A 24,682-nucleotide genomic window follows, 5' to 3' on the forward strand; every position below is an offset into this window, starting at 1 on the left:
CCTATGTGCAGTGGCCGCTGCTGACACTGGTGATTCTCTACCCTGTTCTGTGCGGTCATTTGAGTTTTCTCTTTTCAAAATAACCCTAAACACCGAGGCAAGCGAGGCCGTTTCCCACCACTCTCACATCCCTGTCTAGACATTTCTCTTCCATCGGTGTAGCTCAGTGACTCGATCACCTAGAATGGGCTTTTCAGTCATGATTTGAAAAACACCTCCAGCTTTCTTCTCTCCCCTACCTGGTGTCTCTCTTCTCCCCACAAATGGTGTTTCCCCCTGCACAACCCGGGAGGCCCCTGCTTGTCTGGAGTCTTGCTTCTGTGTCTTTGGAGACTGATGACAAACTCCTAAGTCTAATCCTTGCACTCTGCCTTTTAACCGTGATATCCATGGGGAGATAAAGAGATGTGATTATACAAAAATGGAAATTTATAACTTCATATGGTCTTAAGTTAGCAGGAAGTGGGCAGGTTCTAAAGGTCACTTCTCTGTGAACACAGGAAGCTGGTCTCAATGAAGTGGATACAACCAGAAGCCTTATTGTATCTAGTATATGGGAGCCATGGATGCCACTGATAGCATGTTCACAGTGGAACAAACCTGACACAAGGAATTACCTGGCCCAACAAAGTGGAGAGGCCAGGATAGCCTGCCTGACTATAAGAATCTATATGCTTGTCTATTCACTATTACCTAGTCTCTACCACCTCAGTTCTTAATAGATTTCATATCTGTATTGCTCCAATTACCTAGAAATATTCATTATAGTAGATTTGTTGAAATGATAATCCACATTATATTAGACCACTGTCTCCTCAATCTATTTTAATTACTAACAATTTCCCTATTAATTTTTTTCTACTTAATTATAGACATTAAGATTTGGCTCATGTTACTAAATAGAGTAGTTCAAGGTCAGGCTTGACTTTACAAACAGGCACCTGGTAGGTGGTGGTATCTGGTAGATGGTGGTATGCATGCATTTCTTACATGGTTGCATAGAAATTGTTATAAGTGAGCAATTGGTCTAGGTATTGATATTGGATCCTTAAACTCATAACTCTCTTACTTGCTTTTAAAGAGGTTCGTGAAGAAAGTTTAACAATGGCTTGATTAACCTAGACTCCAAAGTCAGAGAAAAAGCAGATAACAAGACAATGATGCTAGTTTAATGTATTACTGGTAGGCTCGCAATAGCTTTTCTTTCTACTTGTTTTCTAAGTTTCTTGGTGTTACATCTGATGTATGTGTTTGCGTGTGTATGTGTGTGTGTTATCTACCCTTGCTTCTGTTATTTCTAGTATTGTTTTCCCATAGATTTGGAATAGCATTTTTAATGTAATCCAAACCCAGGTGGTGGAAGTAAAGGAAGATTTCTGCAAACTGTCTTCTGACCTCCACATGTCTGACAGCACACATGCAACACCACACACACACACACACACACACACATACACACACACACACACATACACACACACAAACACACTGATTTTTAAAAGATGAATGGTTATGTGACATGAGTGGAAACTTTATTCTTGATCTAAAATGCTCTGTAGCCAACTACAGAAGTTGAAAATGATTGTGAACAGAAATATGAATTTGTATAGTAAGATATGGCCCTATTTAATATTTTCAGTTGGGTAAGAATTGGTTTCTACAAAGTTCTAGGAGCAAAGAATGAGGTTTCATATCACAGTGTCAGATAAAGGATGGCAGTATACCCAGAGAGAATTGGATAGTCGACTGATCTTTAGTTGTATTGACTACATTGGAATATATATGTGTGTGTATATATATATATACACATATGTACATATATATACACAAATATATATACATATACATCATATATACATATACATATACATCATATATATGCATTTGTAGTGTTGGTGATATCCTTCTTTTCCAGTGAGGACAGGGGCACATTGCCTATTATAATGATGAAACTGATCTCCATCTAAAGTCAGAATTTTATGCAATAGCTAGATAGTCAACATATGCTCTTACAGTAGTCATAACAGTGTGTAACCTCTTCTCACAATGAATCAGAAAGCCACTAATGCCTTTGAGAAGAAGAGTTCCCAAACCAAAGAGGGCAAGGAGCTGAGATGAAGTTATCCTTGTGGTATACATACAGGAAATCTTTCCTGTCTCTCCTTTGGGACAACTAAGACTGCACTTATGTGTTGCAGTTGTAGTGCCCTTGAGATAGTTCTCAAAGCCTAACGTTTCTAAAACTGCTTTTCATTTCCAGGGGCTGATGGTGTCTCTCAATGAGTGGGACTCCATGATTAGCAATGGAGAGAGTGAGACAGCCATCACTAGGAACAGATCTCAGTTAAGAGTATTCTGTGAACCACAGAGGATAGAACTAGCATATTTTATAGATCTTGTTTGATAAGCTGTGAAAACCAATCAAGGACAAACACAGACAACATTAAGGACAATTATCATTTATTAATCTTTAGTTTATTTAAGCCACTGTTGCTGACAGTTACTATGTTTTGCTTATTTCTCATATTTTTATTTAAAACATTTTTAAATTTAAATATATTTTGGTCATATTCTTGCCAAGGCCCCTGCCCTGACAGTCCTTCCACTTCCTACCTACCCAAATTTAGTTCTTTCCTAAATAAACAAAGACCCAATACAACACCCCTCCCAATCAAGAAAAGAGCATAAAATATCAACCCCTCAAAAAAAACCCAAGACAATAACCAACCAACCAAACAAAACCAACAAAACCCCACCAAACTGTGACCAAATAAAAGCACACAAAAAGCTGTGGAGTATATTATATGTTAATCAACTACTTATAAACAGGAGACATGCTCTTACATACGGTTTGAGATATACTCAGTGTCACTTCATTGGAGAAAGCTCATTTTCCCTCTCCACATGGGGTAAATGACAGTTTACTTGTTAACCATTACCCTAGTGGCTAGATTTCCTTCCTTCCTTCCTTCCTTCCTTCCTTCCTTCCTTCCTTCCTTCCTTCCTTCCTTCCTTCCTTCCTTCCTGTCTTTCTGTCTGTCTGTCTGTCTGTCTGTCTGTCTGTCGGTCTTTGTGTCTGTCTTCTCTCTCTTTCCCTCCCTTCCTCCCTTCTTCCCCTCTCTTCCCTCCCTCCCTCCCCTCTCTTCCCTCCCTCCCTCCCTTCTTCCCCTCTCTTCCCTCCCTCCCTCCCTTTCTCCCCTCTCTTCCCTCCCTCCCTCCCTCCCTCCCTCCCTCCCTCCCTCCCTCCCTCCCTCCTTCCTTCCTCTTTCTTTCTTTCTTTCTTTCTTTCTTTCTTTCTTTCTTTCTTTCTTTCTTTCTTTCTTTCTTTCTTTCTTTCTTTCTTTCTTTCTCTTATTTTAAAATAAAACATAATAAGATAAAACAAAAACTATCACATTGAAGTTGGACAAGGCAAACCAGCAGAAAGAAAAGAGCCTAAGAAAGCACACGAATCAAAGATCCACTCCTCTTTTTCACACTCATGAATCCCACGGGGGAAAAAAAAAACAGTAAACTGGAAGCCATGAAAAAAGTGCAGAGGAGCTGCTGCCTCAGTCTCTGAGTTCATGTGAGCCTTGGTCATGTTGATGTAAAGGGCCTTGTTTTCTTGCTTCTCTCCATCCCTCTGGCTCTTACATTCTTCCTGCCGTCTCTTCTACGGTGTTTCCAGAGATCTAAAGGGTGCGATTTGATGGAGAGGTCCCATTTAGGGCTGAGTATCGCAAAGTCTCTCATTCTCTGCATAATGTCTGACTGTGGGTCTCCATATTTTGTTCCCATCTGCTGCAACAGAAAGCTTCTCTGATGATTACAAAATGAGGCACTAAGCTGTGAGTATATCAGAAAGTCATTAACAGTCATTTTATCACTTTTTTTTTTCTTTTTGTGGACCAGTGTGACTTGGTTTTAGCTAGGTCTCTGGTCTATGTAGTCTCTGGTTGCTGGTCACCTAGGCAGTATCAGCTATGGGTTCCATCTTGTGAACTGGGGCTTAAGTCAAATCAGTTATTTGTTAGTTCCTCCCACAAGCTCTTGTGACACCATTGCAGTAACATATCTTGCATGCATTACTCTATTTTGATCAATGGTTTTGTGGCTAGCTTGGTGTATTCCTTTATCCTTTAATAGCATGTGCAGTATCTTCTTGTTTCAAGGACTCTGGAATGTAGGGGTAAAGGCTCTGTGTAAGCACAAACTCTACATCTCCATGTTCAATGAGTTGTATAGGTGTTGTCTTCAGCAATGGGGCCTTGCTGTCAGTTTGTGGAGAACAACCCAAAATCTTCTCAACAGCTTGGGTTGCTTTGGAATTTCTGAGGAGTCCCTTTGGAGAACAACTCATTTAAATGTACCCCAAATCATAATGTACACTTTGTTTGTGATACTCAGTTAGAGCTCTCCCTCCCCCATTATTGGCAATTTCATTTAAACTGCCTTTATATATGTATATATTTTAGGAAGTTTTTACTGTATTATATTTACATACTACCCCTCATATACCCCTTAATTTTAGCTATCTCTACTCACCCGTTCCTTTTCACAATTTCTCTTTCTCTCATCTTAATACTCCTACTATTGAAGGTCTTTGAATATCATTCTGTCTATTCTATTTCCCTTTTCTAACTGTCTGTTCCCTTTAGTCCCTTATTCTAGACCTAGCCTCTCTGGTTCTCTTGATGGAAGTTTGCTTATCTGACTTTACAGCTACTATCTACATATAAACAAATACACACTATACTTTTCTTTCTGTGTTTGGGTTACCTCACTCAGGATAATTTTTTTCCTAGTTCCATTCATTTTGCTTACAAATTACATAATGCCATTTAACAAAAAACAGTTGAGTAATGCTCTGTTGTGTAATTGTACCTCATTTACTTTATCCATTCTTCTGTTGAGGGACATCTAGGTTTCTGATTCTGGCTTATGAAATTGGTATGCTGCTCTAAGCGACGAACATGGTTGAGCAAGTGTTTTGTGGTAGGATGAAGTGTTGTTTGCGTATATGCCCATAACTGGTATTGCTGGATTTTGAGTCGATCTTGCTGAAAAACTGCCACACTGATTTCCAAAGTGGCTGTTCAAGTTTCCACTCCCACGAGTAATGGAGTAGTGTTCCTCTTACTCCATAGCCTCACCAGAAAGAGTTGTCACTTCTTCTGTTGATCTTAATCATTCTAATAGGTGTATGATGGGATGTCAGAGTAGTTTTGATTTATATCTCCCTGGTGGCTAAGGGTGTCGAACATTTCTTTAAGTATCTCTAAGGCATTTAAGTTTTCTCTAGAATTCTTTCTTTAGATCTGTACCCCATTTTTAGGTGGGTTATTTGTTTTCTTGATATCCAGTTCTTCCAGTTCTTTATATATTTTGGATATTAGCCCTCTATTGGATATGGGATTGGTAAAATTCTTTTCCCATTCTGTAGGTTGTCTCTGTCTGAATGACAGTGTTCTTTGCTGTGCAGAAGATTTTCAGTTTTCCTGTGTAGAAGCTTTACAATTTTATGAGGTCTCATTTGTTAATTGTTGATCTTAGTGCCTACACTATTAGTGTTCTGTTCAGAAAGTCTTCTCCTTTGACAATGAGTTCAAGGTTCTCCCCTACTTTCTCTTCTGTTAGGTTCAGTGTATTTGGTTTTATGTTGAGATTTTTGATCTATATGGACTTGAGTATTGTGCAGGTTGATAAATATGGATCTACTTGCATTCTTCTATATGCAGACATTCAGTTTGACAAGTACTATTTGTTGAAAATGTTCACTGTGTATTTCTGACCTCTATCAAACATAGAGGTTCCATAAGTGTGTGTATTTATGTCTGGGTCTTCAATTCAATTTCATTGATTGATGTGTCTTAATATTTTTGCTATTACCATGCTGTTTTTACTACTATAGCTTTGTAGTACAACTTAAAATCTGGAAAAATTATACCCCTAGCACTTTCAATATTATTCAGGATTGTTTGACTTAGTTTGTATGTGTGTGTATGTGTGTGTGTGTGTGTGTTTTCACATAAAGCTGAAAATTGTCCTTTAAAGATCTATGAAGAATTGTGTTGGACATTTGATGGAGACTGTAATGAATCTGTAGTATAGACTGCTTTTGGAAGGATGGCCATTTTTATTTTGTTAATCCTACTAATCCATTAGCATGGGATACCTTTCCACATTCTGATATCATCTTCAATTTCTTGCTTAAATGACTTAAAGTTTTTAATCATGCAAGTCTTTAATTTCCTTAGTTAGGGATACTCCAAGATATTTTATATTATTTGAGGCCATTGTGGAAGGTGTTTCTTTGACTGATTTCCCAGACCACTTGTCATTTGCAAATAGGACAGCTACTGATTTTTATGAGTTTATTTTGTATCCAGCCATTTAGCTGAAAGAGTTTTTCAACTGTAGGAGTTCCCTGATGGAATTTTTAGGGTCCCTTATGTATATCATCATATCATCTGCAAATAGTGATACTTTGACTTTTTCCTTTCCAATTTGTATTCCCATGATCTTCTTCAATTGTAATAATTTTTTAGCTAAGACTTGAGGCACTATATCGACTAGTTATGGGCAAAGTGGGCAGCCTTGCCTTGTTCATGATTTTAGTGGAACTGGTTTGAATTTCTCACCTTTTAAGTTGAGGATATCTATGGGCTTCCTGTAAACTGTCATAATAAATATGTTGAGATATGTCCCTAGCATCTGTGATCTCTCTAGACTTTATCAAGAAGGGGTAATATATTTTGTTGATACATTGAGTGAATATCATGTTTCTTTCTTTCAAATTTATTATATGGTGGGTTACACTTATTGATTTACCTATGTTAATCCATTCCTGTGTCTCTTGATGAAACCTCTTGATTATGATGATGGATGATATTTTTCGATATGTTTTTGGATTGGATTTGCTACCATTTTATTGCATATTTTTGCTTCTATGATCATAAGAGAATTGGGTGTAATTCTTATACTTTATTAAGTCCTTATGTTGTTTGGGTATCAAAGTCATTCTACCCTCATGAAATAAAGTAGACCATGTTCCTTTTGTTTCTATTTTATGGAATAATTTGAGGAGAAATGGCATCAAGTCTTCTTTAAAATACTGGTAGAATTCTGCTATAAAATCATCTAACCCTGGACTTTTTTTTTTTTAAAGTTGGGATTCTTTTAATGACTGTTTCTATTTCATTAGTGGCTATAGACATGTTTAAATTGCATATATGATCTCAATTGAACTTTGTGAAGTGTTATATATCCAGAAAATTATCCATTTTTTAAAAAGATATTCCAACTTGGTGAAGTACAGGGTTTTAAAGCATCTCGTTATTCTCCATATTTCCTTGGTGTCTGTTACTATATCCTCCTTTTCATTTCTAATTTTGTTCATTTGAATAGTTTCTCTCTGCCTTTTATCTAATTTTGTCAATCTTGTTGATGCAAGGAACCAATATTAAGGTATATTCCTTGAATGTAGCCAAAGGATGGAACCTGTCTTTAAAAGCATTCTGTTAGTCTCTGTCTTTTTATTAGGGGATTGTGATATTTGATGTTTAAAGATGTCTATGAACAAAGATTGCTGATTCCTATAAATTTTTTTGTTGGTGTCGATGGTGGTGTTGGTTGTGTGTGTGTGTGTGTGTGTGTGTGTGTGTGTGTGTGTTTGTGTGTATTTCTTGTTCCTTCTTTTGATTTTGTTGGTTTTGGATTATTTAATATCTGTGCCTTAAGGCTAGAGTTTACCATCTAGCATCTTCAATAGGGCTGGTTTTATAGATAGGCTTTATTTAAATTTATTTATTTATTTATTTTTACCATGGGACATCATATTTTCTCTCTCTGTGGTGATTAAAAGTTCTGCTGGGTATAGTAGTCCGGGATATCATCTGTTGTCTATTAGAGTCTGTAGCACATCTATCCAAGCCCTTCTGGTACTCAGAGTGTCCATTGAGAAGTCAGGCATGATTTTAATAGGTCTGCCTTTATATGTTACTTGGTCTTTTTTCCTTGAAGCTTTAATATTCTTACTTTGTCCTGTACATTTAACATGCTGATTAATGTACTAAGACCTTTTGCCTGGTCTCTTCTGTTTGGAATTTTGTATGCTTCTTGTACCTTGATAGGTATCTTCTTCTTTAGGTTAATGAAATTTTCTTTAAGATTTTGTTGAGAATATTTTCCATGCCACTTTCCTGTGATTGTTTTCCTTCCTCTACTTTTATCATTCTTAGATTCAGTCCTTTCTTTCCCTGGGTGCTTTATCTGCCCTGAGTATTTTAGGCATACCCTCTTCTTTGATCAACATATCCAAATTTTCTGTCACATCTTTAATGCCTTAGATTCCCTCTTCCATCTCTTGGATTTATTGATGAAACTTGTTCCGGCAGTTTCTGTTTGAATTCCTAAATTTTTAATTTTCATATTTTCCTCAGTCTTTTAAAAACTATTTCCACTTTCAGGTCCTGATTGGTTTTGTTTGGTTCCTTCCATTGTTTGTGTTTTCATAGGCTTATTTCAAATTTTATTTATTTCCTTTTTAAGGACCTCTATCATATTCATAAAGCCTATTTTAAGGTCCTTTTCTTGTATTTCAGCCAAGCTGGAATGATCAGAGCCTGCTGTGTTAGGGTTGCTCAACCTTATTGGAGAAATATTGTTCTGGCTGATATTGATTATGTTTTGACACTATTATCTAGGCATCTGGGATTGGGAAGCTTGTAATTCCACGTGATTATATCTGATTTTTTTCGTTGGGTGAAGGTTTTGTCCCTTGGTTTTTGTTTCCTCTCTGGCTCTTAGGAAGGTTTCATGGCTGTGTGTTGCCTGTAGGAAAATCTTCTTAGGTCCTGATAAGTGTGGGCAGTGGGAGTTCCAGGTAAAAGGTATTTCTAGGTATTGGAACCTGAGACTTAGGAATGGGGAATGGTAGGCATTGAGGGAGCTTCACAAGAGAGAGAAATGCAGGCTATTCCACAATGATCTTGGAATGAGGACAAAGAGTATGGAGAGGTTTTCATTAGGAAAACAGCAGCAGTTTTCCTAAAGAGCTGGGGATGAGACTGGGGGATTGGATTTCAAGGAATATAGAGAGATGTGAAGATCTTCAGTTAGCCTACTTGCTTCCCTAGTCAGAGTGGTCTGTATGTCCTCAAGGAGGGTCTGTTGGAGTGAGTGGGAATTTTGGAGGGGAAGATCTATGTGATCCACTGGAGATGGATGCAAAAGGGGAAGGAAGGCTGCAGCAGCTGTTCTGTTGCAGAGGTGAGATGAGACTGGGGGATTGCTCTTGGAAGAGCAGAGGAAGAGGAAAAGCTTTGTAATTAACTTAGCTACTTCTCTGCCCAGAGTAGCCTGTGGGTTCCCAGGGAGTTCCTGGTGGAGTTGAGGTGTGAGGCAAAGCAATGATTTGAGGGGCAGACGTTAGGAGGGAAAGATCTGTGGGTTCTGCTAGAGATAAGGTACAAGGGCATCTGTAGAATGTATTCTGCTACAGAGCTAGGGATTTGATTTGATGGAGCAAAATGAGAAGTGAAGTTCTGGCATCAGCCTACCTGTTTTCCTGGCTGAAGTGGTGACAGCATTTTTTTTTTTAAATAAGAATGTGAAAATCCATTATTCCACCTTCTTACCCATCTCCCCCACGCCAGGCACCATTATTGTACACCTGATCTGTCTTACAAGCTAGAGCTCAATCAAGACACTAAATTCAAAATGATCTTGTATGGAAACAGTTCACGATGGTATTATTACTGATGGAAAAGTAATGGTCTCAGGAAAGAGCAAATAGACATATTCTTCTTGGCATTTGTCTGTACTATTGGAGAGAAAAAAACAGGCAATGAAAATACCTGCTAAGAGAATGCTAGAGTAGTGTCTTGGAATGGGGATTAGCTGCCTCTGCCTTTTAGCACTTAGAGGCAATAGGGGCCACACAATCAGCAGTGGTCACGTAACATATAGCATTTTTTTGTGAAGAAAAATTAGTCTCCAGCAAAGGCAATCAGACAAGTCAAGATACTACAGAAAGGACAAGTTCTCTTGATTTTTAAAAAGTGACAGGCAAGTTCTGAGTAAATGTCTCATCAAACCTTTCTAAGCTGTAGCCATGGGGCGTCTTCCTCTTGGATGACTTCTAACAGATTCTGATCTAGCTCCACTTGTGCTGTACATCACAGGTCTGGAACTCAGCTGCTATCTTTCTTTGACAAACTGCCTTGGTCTAATTACTTTTATGTGAAGAATAACTGCTACATGGAAGTTAATTTTTCTGCTCTCCAGATGCTGCCTTTTTAATGGAAATACACGTCACAATTTTGACAGACTTTAATTTAGTCACTCATCATGTTGTTCTCTGAAATTGCATCTCACTGTCATATATGGTTTTATGCCCTACTAGTTTCCTTCTCAAAGGTAAATTTACTTTGGCTAGCCCTTTCCTCTTGCTGTCCTTAATGGCTCAATGTGTAAATGCTTCTTCAAAGCCCAGCTGGGCTCTTGAACCCTTGGCTTGGTCCTTGTTGGCTAGAGTGACTCTTGCTCTATGCCTTTAGCAGAGATAGAATCCTTTGTGAGTAATGCTCAGAGAAGTGCTGATAGAGACCCTTCTGGGAGTTAGTGTGAGGCCATGGTAACTGCAAATTGTCAGTCATGGCAAGATGATGGATTCCAGCCTAAGCTAACTCCAGCCTTCCTCCTACATTTGTAAGCCCCACTCAGAAGACAACCAATGAAAGTGTTTCATATCTATGTATGGAAGATATGTTGTGAATTCATGTGTGTGTCTTTGTATGTGTGTGTGTGTGTGTGCGCGCGCGCGCGCGCGTGCGCGCACGTAGTTGTGCACATTATACATTTGTTTCAGGACATCAGAGGTCGATATTGAATGTCTTCCTCACTCACCTATCTTTTTAGAATTTATTTATTTATTTATTCATGAGACATTCTCACTCTAGCCAAGGCTAGAGTTGAATTCTCAGAACTTCCTTCCTGTTTCTGTATTTTTCACCACCAACCTTGGACTCCATCTTATTTTGATAATGACCATGACCTATCAGTGTCATTTCCCAGTGAAACCTTTCTCTACTAAGGGAAGCATAGCCATTTCCCTTCTGACAAAACATTATAGTGGGGATATTGCTTTATGTTTATTGTCTTCTACACAGGTCTCCCCTCCCCAGTGATCAGCTTTAGAGGCCAATGCTCAATGGCTTTTTGCCTTTTTATCCACAGTTTCCAGGGCAGTGAGTTCACATCACTGCAGTTAATCAAGTAATGACTACAAATTGAATTAAACTGATGTAATTAATCAGTGGGGCTTGATATCATAATTGTAAAAAAGAAAGATGAAAAAGCCAGCCTTATATGTTGAGCTGCATCATGCTCATCACAACTGCTCCCAGCTGATATATTCACACAAGTTGATGCTGACACAGACATAGGAAATCTTCCTGTACAGTTACTTGTATAGTGCTGCCTATGAATGTTTATTAGCTTTAATCAATTCTTCTTCAACAGAAAGGCACCTGTTCATGTACAGGTGTCTGAGAATATGCTGAAAATTCTTTTGAATCTCTCAATAAAGAGGCTTCCTCAGGAAATCTGGCTTTATACTCCATGTAAATGAAAGAGCCTTAATGAAAGTTTAAAATCAGCTGAGCATTCACTCTCTTCTTGACCAATTCAGTCCAGGAAACTGGCTTTTTCACTAAGATGATGATGATGATGATGATGATGATGATGATGATGTGTGTGTGTGTGTGTGTGTGCACATATACATACTATTCTACCACTGTGCTGGGTATGTTGCAATCTAATATAATAGGACTTAGCAAAAGAAATCAAGCATGTGACAGATGTTCAATAGATCAATGCTGAAACATTTGCATACTGGGGAGGAAGAGATACTGATTTCCGACATTGCTCTATGCACAATGATTTCAATTCAAGCTCAGTTTGATTTTTCAGATTCCCATCCCTTTCATGGCTGAAAGGCTCTCCATATTCATATGACGTGATAATAAGTATAATGTGTCAAAGCAGAGCCTTGTTCTGTAGCTTTTTGTAGCTGGTAGTTTATGCTAATGCTCCACTGAAGTAGGGCAGGTCCAAAAGTGAACCAAGAGAGTGAGAAAACCCTTTGAGGAGACAGAGGACTTGATCAAAGCCTGGTAGTGATCTTAAGAGGATGTTTTATGTGCTCTCGATACCCAGAGAGGAAGGGACTTCAGAGAACATAAAAGGAAGTCACTTGCCCTGGGACATGCCACATGCACCTTGAGAGATGCACAGGTATTTAATAATCTATTTTTAATGTCCCCAAAGTAAGGAGACTTCTATTATCAGCATTAATCAATTAGAGTTCCTAATAACCTCACTAATATGCTCTCTTATGCAGCGGCATTTTTCCCACTGCTGTTTCTCTGTAGAGTTATTTTTTTCATGGTAAGATTAAAGAATCCATTAATCATCCTCTTATCTTATATCAAATATATGAAGGCTTTCTGAATCATCACTGGGCTTTGTTTTGTTCTCTTTTGTTTCCAGTGCACATAACATCCTGCTAATTTCCATAATCCTGACCAAGTTCCCCAACCCATAATTACCAACGTTTGGAGCACCTCATTTGTATCATTCAAAAGCATATGTAATGAGGTGATGACTGGGCTTGGGGTGTTATATAGGGCAGATGTTTTCCATTTGGATTTACATTAAGAACTCAACCTTACTTAAATCTGTATCATGTGATGGGAAAGTGATGACTTGGTGTGTGAGTTATGCTTGCTCTAACTAATTCTCTGCAGCTTCTTCAGGACCTCAGTCCTCAGAGGTGCTAGGGGAACAGTGAAGATGTGAGCTGCGGCCAAAGTGCCAATAAGGTGGCAGTAAAGCCTTTGCTGTGTGGTTATGCACCAGTAATGGCTTCACAGGATCGTCTCTGTTATCACAGAATTATGCAAGGTTGGGGCGAACATGAAGGAAGTCCTTAGGAACACGTCTAGTCACTCAGGTTAGATAACCAACCTCTCATTACCCAAGGATGAGGCCAGCTCTTCAACTTATTAGAAAGTTCCCTAATTTTCTATTGATCTTCAGTTCCCTTACTCATAAAATAAAAATACTATAAATATACATTTCACAATAATTAAATAAGAGTTGTAGGCAACATAGTTATCATATGACAGATGTTGTTTTATATACACGTGTGTTTCTACTTTGAGTTTCCTAAGAGTGGAGTCACCAAGTCTCTTTCCTCATAGGCTAAGATTATCAATCTAGTGACCAAGATTCTGTCCTGAATCAGAAACTGTTCTATGGGGTCACTACATTGCTGATTTTTCCTGTGTCCTCAAGGAGTATAATAAACTTATTTCTTTTATTATAAACAAAGTGAGTGTAAATAAAAACTAGAAGTAACTGTTCATATAAGCTGTGCTTCCTGAAGATTACTTCATCCCCATAATGATCCATCCTTCTCCCTTGAAGCCATATGACAGATGGTGGAAGTTTCAGACATGTTTGCATGGCATCGGGATTCTGTAAGCCTGGACTCTAATCCTCACCCCCCCCCCTTTTACTCTGCTGTTGTGCCCAGAGACTCATTCAGTTCTTCAATGTCTGTAGAATAAATGATCATATTTTTTCCAAATACAGGTAACTGCTGATGAGAAAAATTAGACAAGAATATCACTTTAGAAGTACATACCACATCATCTACACCGTATCCTTTCTGCAATGAGTAAGGATGACACTGGGTTATATATGAAGGGTTGTTTTAATATGAGTGAAGATTAAAGCAGTGGTGAGTTGAAGGTCCAAAGTCCCCCATGGTTGGTTAGTTTAGGCCAGGTTAGACGGATTAATATTTTGCACACTGTCATACCTCTACTTACAGGTTTAACAGGCTTTAACTCAACATGATCCTGGTAGTGGGAGTACGCGTCTAGTCCACCTATGAAGTCAACTGAAATATAGCAGTCCAAGTTGGATCAGTGTGTAAATGAAAACACATGTAACACTGAATTTTCAAGTAGACTACATATTCACAAGACTAAGAAAAATATCAGCTTCCTATAAAGGGGAAGAAGTGAATATTGAGTATGAAGGGCTCCTAAAAGTATTCTATGAGAATTTTAAAAAGCACACAAATAAGTAAGCTTTTAGGGTCTGAAAAAACACAGTTGCTATTGATTTTCGTATAAAAAATATGGTCATCTGAACTAGTGTAAGGTTTGAAATGAAGTGCCTCCTTATATCTCACAATACATTCTTTTCTTTTGGTTGCCAAAATGCATGTTTTACCTTCTTAAGAATATTCACTGTATCATTAAAAAACTTTTGGGAAGACAATCAGTCTCTGTGCCTCTGACTCCAAGCTATTCCTAAGAAACAAGCATTTATCTTGCAACTTTGGTGAAGTTTCTATGGTCTGAACATAATGGGGGTCAGCCTGCAGTCTCTGGCGGCATGGTGATTTTTATAACCATATTATAATTTCCTCCTGCCTTACTCTACTTTTCTCTCAAATCTTTAATTTGCTTCTTGTATTCTATTTTTCACTGAAGGTATTACTCTAAATCATCAGTTCTCAACCTGTGGGTTACAGCCCCTTTAGAGGGCCAAATGACCCTTTCATAAGGGTCACCTAAGACCATCAGAAAACACACATATTTACACTATGATTCAAAACAGTAGCAAAATTACTGTTATAAAGTAGCAATTGAAATAATTTTATGTTTGTGGGGTCACCACACCATGAGGAACTGCATTAAAGCATCGCGGCATTGGGAAGGTTGAAAAGCACTGAACAACAATTTGGTTGTGTAACAGTAATTTATTAATGGGTATATAGGCGCACAGGGGCACTAGACTCTCACGGACATGAGTATGAGGCGTACACACACACAGTAAGATACCCAGTATGCAAACTATCACACTTCAGCTCAAGATAGGCATTTCAGGAACTATGGTTGAAGGATAGAGGAATGAGCCTAGAAGTTCTGCTGAATTCTTGAGTAGCTGTACCAGCCCTGGCAACTGGTGACTCAATTTATCCTTTCACTTCCTTGGGGTAGCTGAAGCAAACCAGGACAATCACATTTTAACCAGCTCAGCAAATAAACATGAGCCTGTGAGTGCCTAGCAACTCAATGGCAAGGAGTATCTCTAAGAAGACCCCCCCGTGGGTAAAGGAAGCAGGCCACCATTTTTCTGTCATGTGCCCAGGTTAACAGGACACCACCTTCAGGAGGGAAGGGAGGAGAGGCAGCTTGCCTGAGACCCCGAAAACATTTCTTCTCTGAGTGTAAGCAAGACTTTTAAGTGACAGTTTAGACTAAGCTTTATAAGAAATTTAATAAACTATTTGTCCTCAACTCTTTGGATCTCTGGAAAGAATTGTAGAAGGAAGATCATTGTATTGATTAAAATTGAATATCTGGATAACTTGTAGGATACTTTTGAAAAGTAAAGAGGATATAAAAAAATAAATGAAATTTATAAATAACTATAACAATATGTAAATAATAAATAAAATAGTTTTATTTAAAAACTATTTTCAAAATTCAAACATTAGATGATATATATGTATCAAAGAAGAATAAAATAAATAGATCTATATATTGATTTTTAGAATTACAATATAATGTTAATAGAATCATTATTTTCCATAGAAATTTATGATTTTTAATCTGTTCCTTAATTATCTCTGTTCTTAACATACCACATAAAAGGTATTTTTTTGTGTATTCAATATTGATTACATTATTTTATGAATCTATTTACAGCTTTCTCTGCAGTTTTTTTGTAGAATTAGTAAGTTTAAATTAAAAATTAAAATGACATTATTTATAGTTTTGTATTAGTTTTATTTGTACGTGCATGTGCCTGTATGAGTGTATCTCTGTATGTGCATTGCGTGCCTATGGGAGCCACAGAGGTCAGCAGAGGTGTCTAATCTCCAGGAATTGGAGTTACAGATGTTTGGGAGATGCCGTGTGGGTACTGTGAACTAAACTAAGGCGCTCTGCAAGGGCAATGCATGCTCTCAATTTCTGAGCTGCTCTCCAGCCTCAACGTTAGATTTTTAATGGATTTGTGAGTGTAGGTGTGTGCATGTGTCATGGCACACGTGTGGAGGTTAGAGGACAACCTTCAGGAGTTGGTTCTCTCCACCACATGGATGCTGGGACTCCAAGTCTGCTCATTCCTCTTGGCAGTGAGTGCTTTACCTGCTAATCCATCTCACTGACTTAGTGGTAGTAAAATTGAAATTGATAGCTGAAGTGAATTTGGAAGTTGAAATCTGTAGTCACGACAGCAAACTCCAAATATACCTGTAGTATAAGAGTGAGTGTGGCCGAGATGCAGGCAGCGGTAGAAGGCAGCATCCAGCCACAGCTTGGCAGGAACTTTCAGAGTGTGAGTGAATTCTGTACACTCTAGTTATTACATCCCACAAGTACGCTGTGCATTTTAGAAATCAATTAGCACAATTGGGAGTTGGCATCCACTATCCAGAAAAATGGAGTCCTGCTGTCTCCCCCATTCTTGAAACCGAGGCCTTGCTATCAGGTCTCACGTGGAGAGCGCAGGACCAGGAAAGGCCTCTTGTTTTCAGTCCTTCAAATTCACTTCTGGTGCCAATTTTCAATTGCGCAGCTAAGCATCTTCCTGGAAGAGCTAATGTTGCTTGTAATTGAATATCTTTGCGGTTACTCACTGTAGCCCTCCAAATCCCCGACAAGGTTCTCACCCAACTGAATGAATGACAGCACTTCTCTACAGAGCCATATGCCATCGTGAACGTTCAGGTTTGATTTTTATGACCAATCGTGACTTCCATACTCATCTCAAGGACACTTTAGGTCATGAGTGAAGCTTCCATTCACGTTACTGAGTCAGTCATCCTTGCTCAACCATTGCAAATCTCACTCACATGGAACTGAAGAATATAAGGCAGATGCTGGGCATTACCCTGTGTGTTTAGCACAGAATATGTACAAAATATCTGGTAGGAAAAGTAGTAGCTTCATGGGAGCAATAGTGCACTCCATGCCATCTGAAAATGGAAAGCTCATTCTTTAGGGTTATAGGACAAGTCCCCTTCGGATATGACAATTTCCCTATGCTTCCCAGAGGCCATACAGGCCTTGATCCTTCTCATTCTTCAAGGGGAAACTTCTGCTGCTGCTGATATATGAATCCTCCTCCAGGGGAAGGAGTTTGTTTGTCACTGTATCTGAACCTCTTTGTATTTTCAAAATTCCTCTGAATCTAAAGCTATACATAAAAATCACTGGGCTAATAGGAACAAGCTTCTCTTTTATTATCAAGACATCACATTAATCATATTTCTTAGTTTATAAAATATGGCCATAAGCATCTTAGTTCACTTTTCACGCCTGAGTTTCCTCCTCTCATTTTTATCATAGGTCATAGAGAACAGAGCGCTTTTCATCTGTGAGAGTATTCAGAGGTTCTTTAGCCGTTGACTAAAACTTGGGCCTTAGGGAACGTTGGGCATATTCCCATTGAGCAGGCACTGGGTAGTTGTAGGATGTTGCCTGGTTAATCATGGCATGGTATGTTGATCATACATGTTTAGTGTAGGGGCTGAGTGAGGGCTTGATTGTAGTGAGAGTCTCAACAGTGACAGGAACCATCAGCTCCACCTCTTTTTCTTGAGCTTTCTTAAGGAAGCTAGAGAGCCCCCTAACCATCTTGGTCTCTGCAGCAGTATCTCTGAGTTCTAGTAAAAGACCTACTTGGATTTAACTAGGCATATTTAAGAAGTTAAGTTCTCTTTGTTATCTCTGAGGATATATTTATAAATTATAATGTACTTACATTATAATGTACTTACAATGTCCAGAAAAAAATTTAATATAAAGGAACAGATTTTTCTGTTTCTATTATCAGAGGTAAACAGATTGTGAATATTTTAGTGTATTTTATTCAATTTTCATTTGATTTTAAGAAATTCAAGTTACAAATACAGGGGAAACTCTCACATCTATCCTCATGATTTGGTTTTATATATCACCAGGCCTTGTTTTATATTCCAACTTTTCAATTTGCTACTTTTGGAATTAAGGAATATCATTTAATTTCTTAGGGTACTATGCTCTTATGCCTCTAGCTTCTAGAGTTATCTATTAACAAGTGATCAGTCACCCTATAGGGTTGATTTAAAAACATTTGCTCATGATTGACAGTTGGAGCCCAGTATAGCAAGGAAGAATAATTTCTGCTCCACTCTGTCTTAGCCCGTGGCTCTTTGCAGGGAGGAAGAAGCCCAACCTTTGAGGTAGCAGAGGACCAACTTTTGAGGTGGCTTATTCACTTGGACGGGAAGTAGATACCACTTGTTGTTTTACTTAGCTGAGCTCAGGCTGAGAAGCTCATTGCCTCTAATAGCAGTATGTCCTGGACTTCTTTGTAGCATGGTAGCTGGATTCCAAGGGTTAGCAGGCAGTGATAAAGGGTCTAGCAGAATATATGTGATCTATGACACAACCTGAATAGTTACACATGTCCATTAAATGTCAGTCAATCAGCCTGACTAGGTTTAAGGTTAGAGAACAGAAACTCTAGTTCTTAATGGTGGTGTCAGACAAGAAATCTTGTACCTCAATTTACAGGTAAGTTAGCCTTGAACTGTGATATATTCTAGTGCTGAAGCCTGATGTTTCTATAAAGTATTCAAGCTGTCCTTTGGGTCCCAGTCTTAAGTATATTTACCAGTAATTGATCAGAATAAAAACAGTTCATTTCAGACTGAGCCACACTGCTTGTTGCCTTGTCACAGAATTGCTGCCACACTGTGATTAGCTCAGAGAAAAGACAAAATTCAGGAAGAGGAGGATCAGTTACTAGATTCATTATCATTATTCCTTTTGTTTTGTGATGCCAAAGATGGAACTCCAGAACCTCTTCCAAGCTAGGAAAGTGTTCTGTCACTATGCTATAGCTCAGCTCCAAGATATTTATTCTGACCTTACCTTCTGGTTATTCATTATTCCTCAACTACATTGCAATTTGCTTATTCTACAAGATTATTTCTACAGAAGAAACCTAGAGAGAAACTTGATATCCATTAAGTTTATTTAAAGAGAATGTGTAGTACTCAATAAAGAAGAGGGACTTTGAGGAGCGGCCCATTATTCTGGAGGCTGGTGACAATACAGCTATTTCCACATTAGTAGGGGACACAATACTCTGAGTTGTTAGCAATTTGCCACTGTCTTCTATCCAACAAATCTGAGTTTTCAGAAGGCATGGCCTGCTATGCTACAGCAAGACTAGACTTGGCAATCACTGTACCATGAGTGTCTGTGAGCACCATGGGGTGTCTGCCATACAAGGAACATGACAGTACCCTAAGACATTGAGGAATTCCAAGGCAGTGACTGAGAAGACTCTGCTGCTTGCCTAAGCAAACTTTGTGACCCCCTACATGGCTGAAGTTAAGAAGATGACATCCTCATGGCTGTTCCCTTGCTTTTGTTATGACTCTGGAAGTTTCCCAGCAAGCATGGCAAACTAAACACAGGTATTTAGAGCCAACAGGTAAGCACTGGTATTTAGAGCCAATAAAATAGGGCACAGCACATGAGCTCAAGCTGAAATAGTAGGGGACAGGGCACCAGAAGCTGCCTTTGTCCTGAGCCCAGTGTACAACATTATGGCCGTCTGCCATTTGAAGCCACCATGCCGGGTGGGCATTCTTTATTTCCATCTCAGCCTCTCCATCTCTGGTGGTTCTGATGTGTGCTTTGATGTGTTTTGTCTGATGTCAGGGCAGTTTGCTGCAGAGAAACAGAAAGTATCACCACTCTCTCACTGGGATCCCTGCCTCCTCCATTTTCCTTACACTGAAGAATGAGATGGGAGACGGTAAGAGAGAAATGGCTTTCAGGAGGGTGTTGCTTCAGGTGAATACAGAGCCTCCAAAATAGGGTATGGAGACACAGTGGCTACTGCTATCACAGCATACCTAAGACTAGATGATCAATGACAAGGAATTTTATTTGGTTGGCAGTTCTGGAGACTCCTGCTAAGGGCTTTTGTATCGCCTCATAACTCCTGTGTAAGAGAAGAGGCCATCAGAACACGTGGAAGAGAAGATGTTATAGGTGGCAGAAGACAGGAGACATGGGCTTCTTCTCTAGCATCTTCTTTCTTGACTAAGACATTTACCCCTCTTAAGACCCAGCCTCAAAGCCCTGCCTCTCAGTACTGCTACACTGGCTATCAATGTACTTCTCTTGATAACACATTTTCTCTGACTATTGAATCCTGTATTTCAGAAAGTTTGTTTACTTTAGAGTTATGTGAGAATTTGTAAAAATGCCAGCAATGCATAGGTAGGAGCAAGAGTTCCTATGGAGACTGTGGTGTCCTCATAGAGCCTGCACTGCACTTGAGAGCTATTTACTCACAGCTGGAAAGGTTAGCTGACTTGTAGGGTAGAAAATTATCAGTCAGTCACCACCGTTTGATGCCTAGATTTTCTATCTTCTAGGAATGGCTATATTTTAGAAACTTACACTTCCCCTTGTAAACTCTGCTCATGAAAGAAAAACCTCATTTGAAGAAGAATTTGTGGTCGCAAGTCACCTATGGGCTCTGTTTAGGCTCTCTGCATGCTGCCCCTGGGAGGGGGAGGGAGTGTAGAACCTGCCAGAATGTCCACAAGATGGTGTCATTCATCTTTCCTTGAAGTTTTGATTGGCATTGATGTTTTCCCTGCTCTTTATAATTTTTTTCCAGTAGTGTGGACATTGGAGGGGTGAGATTTCTCTTTTCTTCATATTTTAAGTCACTCCAATGCTTTGCCAGTGGATATGCCCTCTTTGTGTGATACACACACAGTGATTTTTTTATTCTTATCATTCCCAGTGTTTTTCTTTAAGTTACTGGGTTTTATATATATTATTATAAATAAATTTATATTATATAAATATTATATATATATATACATATATATATAATTGCTAAAGGCTCACTTAGACTTTGAAGGATTTAGTATGTTGTTTTTGATCTATACATACAGAATGCTGTTCAGTATCCTTGTAAGGTACTTCGATGATGGTGAGTATTTACAATTCTTTTCCTTTACACATGGCTTTGTTTTGCAAGAACTCTCTCATCCTTATGAGATGCTTAAGACACCCTTAAATGTGCACTGAATGTTCACCATTTAGAAAAGAACAGCAATTGCCTTTTTTTCTTTCTTTTTTAAACTTTCTCCCTGACAAAGCTAATGTAGCCCTGCTTCACCTATGCAGATAAGGATGTCATCGAGGTGGTGACCTTCTTCCTCTAGCTCCCAACTGCTGGGACCATAAGCATTTGTTTAGATTTTTCCTTCCATTCCGTTTGTTTAGATTTTTCCTTCTGTGACATTCATTTTATAGCTACTCTATTCTTCCTGAACTTTCTCAGCTCGGAAAGCTACACTAGTTGCACTCTGTTTCACCATGGTAGAAATGCCTTTAGCATGCCAGATAGTTTCATCAGCTGCTTAATAACTGGATGGTAGCGCCACAAGGACCTCTGACTACGATGTTTTACTGAAGTCCCTTTCTGAGCATCTCAGTTACCATCTGTTCATACTCACTGGTAACCAAAGACTTTGGTCCATATTTTTGGCCTCATCTTAAGTAACATTTTATTTTAGACAAAGCACAATTAAAAAAGCCCCCTCCGCACTCTCTGTGTTGTTGTGCTACCCCGTGTTTTTATTGGCTGTGCTTTTGGCTTTTGCTCCCTCTGTGATTTCAGATTCCTGGAGCAAACTGTTTCTTGTAATCTTTGCTGACAGTTTCTTTCCACTTTAGAATTTCCTAAGGGTATATAATAGTTAAATAATGGGATAATAAATTCTAGATCCTCTTTGAGGTCAATGAAGCAGAAGAGAATGTCTGAAAGAAAAAAATAAAGTTCCAAAAGGTATGAGGCCACAAACAGCCCCAGAATTTGTCTCAACAACTCTTAAGTGAATTCTTGACCCATGTAAGGTATTTTCTTACAGTTACTCAGTTTCACTCAGTCCATCTTTTTTTTTTTTTTTTATCATTTTTGCTTATGACTAGCTGATGTTTTACACTGCTCTACAAATCAAGTGACAAATACTTGCTGGCTTTGAAGTCTTACTACAATTCCTTTTTACTGTCTGATTCTACAATTTTAGGCATTTCTCCTTGGAAACAATATTTTCCCTCCTCCCATCCTCATTTCTTCTTCATCTCCTCCTCTCCCTCTCTCTTTTTTAATAACCACATCATTACTTTTCATACTCTGTTTCTGAGGACAATCTCCATGTAAAGTGTTATTTCCTTACTGAGATTTCTCTCATAAATCCTTTTCTCTATGAATTACTTTCCAAAGAAAATTGATCAGAACCTATCAGTCCCAAGATTAAATCTATTCAACCACTCCACACCATCCAGTAGGGCACCCCAAGTGGCATGGCCTGTGAGGATGCAAAACTGACAGATGCTTGATGGCCTTACTCTCTGAAGTATCTCTGTGTGAGTAGATACAGGAATATTTGTGTATATGCTACATGTGTGCATACATGTGTGTATAAGTATGTGCATGACTATATGTGTGTATATGTGTTTGTGTGCTTACACATATGTATATGCATATACATATGTGTGTGTGTGTGTGTGTAGACAATGTTTGTGAATGCACTAGTGTATATGTGTGTCGATTTTGTGAGAAGTGACACTTGGAATAGATAGCAACCAGCCCTTTGCGACACTCATTTCTTACCAAGGGAAGGGTAGTTTATTTGCTATATGCCTGTATGTATTGATTTTTTATGTTTCTGAGTGGCAAATATAAAACATTTTTGACATTGCTCATGCAAAAAAGACTTCAAGGTTCCTCATAGACTGACCTATCATTTATGTTGTAATCTGGAGATACAGAGCTATCCTATCATGGGATCCTTAGAGTCAGATTTCCCCAGACTTTCCCATATGTGGTTTCTTTCTTTTTGCCTGCTTCAGGAATCTTAGCTTAATAAATATTTTTCTATTATTTAAAAAAGTATTTGATTTGTTCTTTTCCACATGATGTGATATTCTATACCTATGAATGGGACACATGCTCTGAGCATCTAGGCTTGAGTTTTTGGTCTACTTGATTCACTTGCCATTACACCATCTTCGCTTCACAGTTCTGTATCTGGCTCATCTGTTAGAAAGTAAAATCTCCCGGGAAGTGGCTGCTATCTTCAATCCATCTCTGTATCCAGTGGCTTACCACACAGAAGTCCCTCAATGACTGTTTCTTAAATGAACAGATCAATAACAAATCCACAAGGGATTGCTATCTGAGCAGGTTTAGACATTGAAAACCAAAAACTATGTTGGGTCAGGACAATAAGTACTTCCCCACCTGGGCAGATGGATGACCTTAGAATAAGAAAAAATATGCTTGAAATTCAGCTTACCTAATCATTGAAATGTCTACAACAGTTGGCATCCTCCCTGGGGAATGGAAGCAGTGTAGAGTGCCACCAGCTGGTATAGTTAATAGAAACAAACAGAATGCCAACCAAGTGCTGTCAAGCTAGGCCAGAAAACAGTGAAGTGTTTTGAACTGGTGGTAAGCCTAAAATGCACCCCAAAGAAGCATCTCAGTGCAGCAGTGCAGGGGACTAGCAGGACAGGGAATGGGAAGGGGGTGATTGAGGAATAGGGGCAGGGAAGAGAGCCTATGGGACTTTTGGGGAGGGGGAGATCCAGGAAAGGGGAAATCATTTGAAATGTAAATAAAGAATATATATAAATAAATAATATATTAAAAAAAAAGAAGCTTTGAGTAGGGCAAGCATGTTTGTCTACCCAAATTTAACTGTCTTAGTGCTCTGGGCTGCTTTGTTCGTCATAGTTGGGGCCTGCGGAATGAGAATCCCTCTTGTTTGAACAAATATGTATGCACATATACATAAACACATAGCCACACATGCACACACAATGTAGACTATGTATACATTATTTAAATCTATTCATAGGAAGATATCATTCATTTGAAATTAATATCCCAATTCCCACCAGAAAGCTCCTGATCATGAAGAAATAATACCAGTTTGCATTAGACAGAAGCTGTGCATGTTTAATAAGGAAAAGAGAGAAAGTAAAGGAAGAATACTGTATAGCATTAATAATCTCCTATTGACTGTTACCTAGAATTTATACCAGGTTGATGTGTAAATACTCGCAATTCTTAGTACAATATACATATCGTTAGATAAGACAGATTCTCCAGTAAGGCCAATCCAAGTATTAGATTGGTTTGTTTTTCATTTGCAATTTTAGGTTGAGAGACTTATTAAAATTTCATTAGCTATGTGACATATTTTTTCAAAACTTGAAATTTAATTTTTATATAAGTTTACTTTATTAGATTTATCTGCTGGAGCAACTTTAAAAACAACCAACCTGCAGTTTTATGAAAGAATCTGTGAAAAATTCCACAACAGGCCATAACTCTAAATGAATTCTGTACAGGTTAGAGGCTAGGAGACTTGTAAGTTGCAAATAAAACAGATTATGCAAATGAATCCAGACTCTAGATTTAAATAGATCAAACAGAATTGCAATCAAACAGAAGCTTTGATCATTTTCCCATCATCCTCCTGCTCAGCACAGGAGCAGGAGATACAATGAGGAGACAG

General features: G+C 38.5%; 1 protein-coding gene across 1 annotated transcript in view; it reads right to left on the reverse strand.

Annotated features, from left to right (window-relative positions):
- The window catches only part of Nkain3 (sodium/potassium transporting ATPase interacting 3), a 377,140-nt gene that overhangs the window by 36,604 nt on the left and 315,854 nt on the right, over window positions 1-24,682 (reverse strand). The window contains exon 5 of the mRNA XM_052175775.1: window positions 13,881-13,951. Coding sequence (XP_052031735.1) covers window positions 13,881-13,951 — 71 coding nt within the window. The remainder of the gene's footprint in view (window positions 1-13,880; window positions 13,952-24,682) is intronic.

The sequence above is a fragment of the Apodemus sylvaticus genome, chromosome 3 (genome assembly GCF_947179515.1).
Source record: "Apodemus sylvaticus chromosome 3, mApoSyl1.1, whole genome shotgun sequence".
Taxonomy (NCBI): Eukaryota; Metazoa; Chordata; class Mammalia; order Rodentia; family Muridae; genus Apodemus; species Apodemus sylvaticus.